General features: G+C 45.7%; 1 protein-coding gene across 1 annotated transcript; it reads right to left on the bottom strand.

Moving 5' to 3' along the window:
* Positions 1 to 204: 204 nt before the first annotated feature.
* On the bottom strand, positions 205 to 5,153 carry ISCU (iron-sulfur cluster assembly enzyme). The gene is made up of 5 exons (XM_075012530.1): positions 5,009 to 5,153; positions 4,663 to 4,776; positions 3,855 to 3,965; positions 3,468 to 3,546; positions 205 to 793 (listed from the first exon to the last, which is right to left on the bottom strand). The coding sequence occupies exons 1-5, from the start codon at positions 5,096 to 5,098 to the stop codon at positions 696 to 698; spliced, it is 492 nt and encodes a 163-aa protein (XP_074868631.1). The 5' UTR covers positions 5,099 to 5,153; the 3' UTR covers positions 205 to 695.
* Between the last annotated feature and the right edge of the window lie 963 nt (positions 5,154 to 6,116).

The raw sequence follows: 6,116 nt of genomic DNA, 5'->3' as shown, positions 1-6,116 counted from the left end.
ACTGCCTTCTGGTGGCCATTGCCTGCTCTTTCCATTCTGTTTTGGGTTGGTAAATGGCAATGGATGAAATGGGCATATTTTTAAAGTAGTCTCTAGAGAGATATTTCCTACGTTTTGCAATGCTATGAAGCAAACTGCAGGGTAACTGGATATGAATGCCCCGAACAGCGAAATGGATTTCCAACACAATGATACCCAACAGAATGACCATAGATTATTTAATATATTCTGTACAGCATATGCAATAAAAGTGATCTGCAGTTTCCTGCATAAAACAAACATTCAGACTGAGGCAGAACACTTTCCAATATAACCCTTTTCTATACAAAAGTTCAGGCAAAACTATATATTTTACTCTATGAAATTCAGCCCTTCCAACATTTGAAACTTCAGGTTTTTCGTTGCTGAGAACTCAAATGTCACACCAGAACACTAACTGTCTCCCTCTCCCATACACTTAATGATGAAATCAAGATAGAACAGTAGTCTGTGCTGAAATAAGCTCAAAAAAGTTCCAGTAATTTGAGCACCACGACAGTGGTTTAATACACCTGGAACAGTGAAACCTTGTGCGTATCTTATGTGCGTGTTGTACAGCTTCATTTAGTACTACACTGATTCTACCATCTAAAAGTAATTGCACTGTAACTGTAAGTGGAACGACTGAGCAACCTTTACAGTCTCAAACATTAGTTTTAGGCTTCGGCTACTTTCTTCTCTGCCTCTTCTTTCTTAGGATCTTGTTTCAGCTTGTAGTCTGCCAGGGCAGCTTTGATTGCATCTTCAGCAAGCACTGAAAAGGAAAAGAGGGAGTGCTCTGAAACTTGTATGTCAATAGGGGGTAAAAATGATCAAACTTCAAAATAGCCAAAGACCACCCAAAGATTAGTGTTTGTTGGGTACACCAAGAGTATGCAGCAAATATAGTGGCTGAAACAGAGAAGGTTAATGCTTCTTGCAAGTCACAACTGAGACACGGGATGAGCATTTCAATAGCAAAGCCTGCCCTGTTCTTACCGGCAATATTCCTTACTTGAGAGGGTGCTCTTAATTATCTCCAAGGAGTTAATGGAAATATTAGGGAACCCTTTCTTGCCACTCTCTGAGAACGAACTGCACATCTAACTCGTTCAACATGCTTAATGTGTGTTACGTTCTTTTCAAGGGAGCCCACAAAGAAATTTTTTTTAACGTTGGGCCTATGCCATCTTCTGCAAGCAAGGAGGATTCTTCTTTAAGAGGGGTTTCTGCTTCACTTTACTAGCATCGGAAACATCAGCTCTCATCATCATTAATTTCTGAACATGCACCTATGTTGAAGGGGAAGGGATACTGCCTCTTGACTAATATTTTGGAGAAAGGAAAACTGGTCAGACAAGAATTTCCTTATGGCAAAACACTCAGCTTTCACTTTTTTGACTTGTGTGTCATGTCACTAATTCTCTAGTCGCCATAGTCTCTTCTAGATGAAAGATCTGACTTCTAACGTAAAAATGTAAGCAGGACGTCTTTCAGGTCTTCATTCAGGAAAAACAATTGAAGACAGCTTGAAAAACTGCCAACATTATTAATGGCACAGAAGTGGATGATACCAAGCTGGGAGGGCTTATAAATGCTTTGGAGAACAGGGTTATAATTATCTGGACAGATGGGAGGAAATGGTGTGAGGTAAGCAGGATGAAATTCAGTAAGGACAAGTACCGAGTAGTTGACTTAAGGACGAACAAATCAGTTTCCCATGTACAAAATGGGAAATAACAAGCAGTCCTGTAGCACCTTAAAAACTAACACATTTATTAGGTTATGAGCTTTCGTGGGTAAGACCCACTTCTTCAAATTATTGGACAGTTAGACAATTTAAATCAAGGGCTTATATGGGGGGGTTGGGGGGGAACTATCTAGGAAAGAGTATTGCAGAAAGGGAACAAAGGGTCACAGTGGATCATAAACTAAATGTATGTCAGTGTGACACTGTTGCAAAAGCAGCAAACCTTGTAGGATGTATTAACAGAGTGTTGTAAGGAAAATGCGAGATGTAATTCTTCTGCTCTACTCTGCGCTGATTAGGACTCAACCAAAGCACTGTGTCCAGTGCTGGGGATATGTGGATAAACTCATGAAGGTCAAGAGAAGAGCAACAAAAGCGATTAAAGGTCTAGAAAACATGGCCTATTTCAGTATTACTGAAATAATTGGGTTTGTTTAGTCTAGAAAATAGAAGATTATGAGGGCACATGCAGCTTTCAAGTACAGGAGCAGGGACAGAAATTATTCTCCTTAATCTCTGGTGATAGGACAAGAAGAAATGGGCTTAAATTGTGACATGAGAGGTTTAGGTTGGACATCAGGAAAAAATTCCTAACTGTCAGGGTACTTAACCACTGGAATAAATTGCCTAGGAAGGTTGTAGAATCCCCATCAGTGGAGATTTTTAAAAGCAGTTTAAATAAACATCTGCCAGGGCTTAACGAAAACGGTGCTTGAGCCTGCCATGAGTACAGGCGATGGGACTTGATGATCTCTCAAGGTCCCTTCCAGTTCCAGTTGTCCTGTCTCTCACCCCCACTTTATGAAAACTGGCTTGTAAAGACGCATACCTCAAAGATGCTTTATGCAAAACATATCTGAAGAAGCGGGTCTGTCCCACAAAAGCTCATCACCTAATAAATCATTGTTAGTCTTTAAAGTGCCACATGACTGCTGTTTTGTTTTGTTAGAATACAGACTAACAAGGCTCTCTCTCTTATTATGCAAAACAGGTCACGTAACATATCAATTTTACAGCTCAATGTGTATATATTTTTTTTGCCTGTACCATTCTTGTACATAAAGTTAGAAATATGAAGGGCGGAGCTGTTTATAATTCTAAATGTGCTAATGATGGTAATGACCGATGCCTCAGAACCTGGACGGCTTAGTGATCAAGTCAACAACTGCAAATATTCATTTGTCCCGTCTAACCCAGAGCTGTGGTTAAACAGTGTCCGCACTGCTCTGCAGGGGTGCAGTAACCACAACTCTGTGCCTTGTCTGGAGGAGATCAGACGACCTGGCCCAGCAGGACAAGGTGGTAGGGACCCCCCTACAGCAAGAAAGCTGGTGTCAACGGCATGATCAGCACGCCAGGAACAACTACAAAGGAATTTCTTTGAATTACCCCATTGAAGTAGTATTTTATGATTCTACATCCCAAAACAGCCAAACTCTGATCTATTTCTTTTGTAGGTCACCTTTAAAGAGAGGTTAGTAGAATTAGGCACTTCATTGGGGAGAACTTATGGCAGACTCAAAAGAGACGCACCCATGTAAGTCTTCTGCAAATACAATATGTAGAAATCTCAATAAGAACTCTAGCATTATGCTGCAGTAAATTTTACCATGTTGTTTCTGGCCAGGTCAGACAATACAGGGTTTAATTTTTTGCACAGTTCAGCATGTAAACAATCTGTATTTAACTCATGACTTACTAGAACAGTGTAGTTTAACAGGAGGAAGGCATAGTTCTTTAGCAATATCAGTATTTCTGATCTTCAAGGCTTCGTCAACCTGAAATTTAGAAACCTTTTAATACAGGATTTTGGCTGCTTGTGACCAATCATCCAATCATCTGAGGCATTTTGAGGACTGGTCTTCAGGATGGGGGTACTGGGAGAAATATAGGAAGAATTATTTCGCTATATTCACTGACAGTGCAAAAGCCTGGCTTGGGAGGCGAATGTGCAAGGATGACAACCACAAGTGCAGTTATTCTTGTTTTAATAGTGGACTCCACTGGGGTAGGTTACTAACAACCTATGGGAGTGCTGCCAGCTCTTGTGGAATATGGACTTTCATAGATGTGAAGTCAGTTTTACCGTTTTTCCTTTAATCCATTCCGTGGCCAGTGAGCTTGAAGCAATAGCTGATCCACAGCCAAATGTTTTGAATCTTGCATCAATAATTTTTCCATTTTTATCTACTTCAACCTGCAAGAGTTTCAATTACAATGATTTAGTTATATCATACCCTTGTACTAATAACTGAAGACTCAACTAGAAAATGGTTTAATTTGAGCCTAGTCACACAGAAGTCAGGGCAAGGTTCCCTTCACAATGGTGTCCACGATAGCAGCAAGGAATTTTGTAAAGTATTTATATTTTAGTTCTAGAAATAGAAAGTCATTTTACTAATGGCTTAAGCCTGCAGTTACTGGTAATCTTTAGTGGGCACAGTCCACCTGAAGTCTACTTTGTTGCAAAAGGTGAGTTAAAAGCAGTCTGCAGGTCTGGCACCTGCCCCTGAATCCTGCTATTCTCACTGACTTTACCAGAATATTTTCTTTTCTTTCCCTTGCTTTATGTTTGTGTTATGAACTCACAAAAACAATGGGGGGAAAAAAAAAAAAAGAGAAATCAGAGGAAAGCACGAACATTTGCAAGGCGTTATCAGATACATCAGCGAGAAAGATACCCTTCACCAGCAAAGGGGCCCTCTGTCAATACTATTAAATCAGAACCTTACGGTTAGGTGGCTCTCATTTAAGACTAACACACTCGTATTCCACACGTTCCCATGTTGTAAAGCTGCTCGGCTAGCACCACATCCCTCCGGCAAGGGGCGAGCGACTCTCAGCACGCCGAGAAAGCAGCGACCCTCTTCCCCCTCGTTTATTTGAAAACTCACCTGTAGCTTCATCACGTCCCCACACGCGGGTGCGCCCACTAAGCCGGTGCCAACGTTCTTCGCGCTCTTGTCAAGGGAGCCCACGTTCCTAGGGTTTTCATAGTGATCCACGACCTACAAGGGGATTTTACCTGCCGTGACTATGGTGCCTACAGGCCCCAGCGGGGACAACTCACCTGCATCGGCAGTGCAGAGGGAGGGGTGTCCCACGCACAAGCAGGGCACGGGGGGCACAAGCCTCCCTGTCCCCTCCCGGCCGCCCGCCCGGCCCCCAGTCCGACTCCTCCTCTCCCACGCCGAGTTCCAGACGCACCTCCCAGGATCCCACCCCAGCCCCTCCCCCCACCTTCTTGTGATAGGCCGCGGAGGGACCCGCCAGCCCGGGTCTCAGCAGAGCGGCAGCAGCCCGGCCGCCGGTCACCCTCAGCGCCGCCATCTTCCGTCGGTAGCGGGCAGCGCGAGAGGCCCGCCCCCCGGGCACTGTTAGGAGCGCGTTGCGTCACGCCCCACGTGACGCACAGGGGCGCCGGCCCGCCCCCTCGCGGGGAGAAGCGGGCAGTTGGCGCGGGGTCTGTCCGGGGGCTGGCGGCTGCTGCTGGGCGCGCCCCGAGACTGGCTAATGGCTGCGCCGGGGAGACCTGCCCTGGCAGGAGAAAGCGAATCGCCCGGCTCTGGGCGAGGGGAGCCGTGCACCACCCGGCACCCGCTTGCATAGGGAGTCATAGGCCATCCTGGCGGCGGGGGGCCGGGCCGTGCACGTGTGCCCTGCCGGCTTAGTGCAGTCCAGCTGCCGTGAGTGAAGGAAGGGCTGGTGGGTGTATTTAGGACAGAGGCGACAAACCCTTGGCACAGATGCTAAGCAGCAGCGTGCCCTGTGCTGTGTTCAGCACCGCCTCCCCGGGCACCTCGGAGCGCCAGTCTCCCCGTGTTCGGGGGTACAGGACTCACCCTAGCAGCGGCCGGGCTGAGGACTGCCTCCCAGGAAGTTCATCCCAAGCCTGAATTCGTCCCTTGCAGCGTTGTAGTTTGACTCACTGGACTCGCTACCAGAAAGCTAATTACAGTGAGACTGACGGTAGCTCTCGAGTGGCCCTGTTTTGTTCAGTGGTTGCTATTTTCTTTGGCTTCCGTTGGAATGAATGCAAACAGCGGGGTCAAGCCGTTTGATTGATTGATTTTCCTTTTCACGTCGTCGCTGAGACCTTGCTTTTTTGCGTTGCGTTACTGTTGTATCGTTTATTTAGACAGCATCCTGAACACTGCGCTCGGACAAGGCGGGGGAAGGTTTGCAAAGAGATATTGGTTTCTTGTGCAGCGTTCCCAGGAAGGGGCTCAGCACATGCAATGTTTAATTCCCCTGCAATATCCTGTTCTTCTGTGTTGTAACTGCGGGAACGTCATAAATAGAAGAATGATTATTTAATGTCCGGTGCAGTCTTTACTGCACTGTCAGT

This window comes from Carettochelys insculpta, chromosome 18 (genome assembly GCF_033958435.1).
Source record: "Carettochelys insculpta isolate YL-2023 chromosome 18, ASM3395843v1, whole genome shotgun sequence".
NCBI classification, from domain to species: Eukaryota; Metazoa; Chordata; order Testudines; family Carettochelyidae; genus Carettochelys; species Carettochelys insculpta.
Note: the sequence above shows the minus strand (reverse complement) of the source record. Positions and strands in the feature narration are given on the sequence as shown.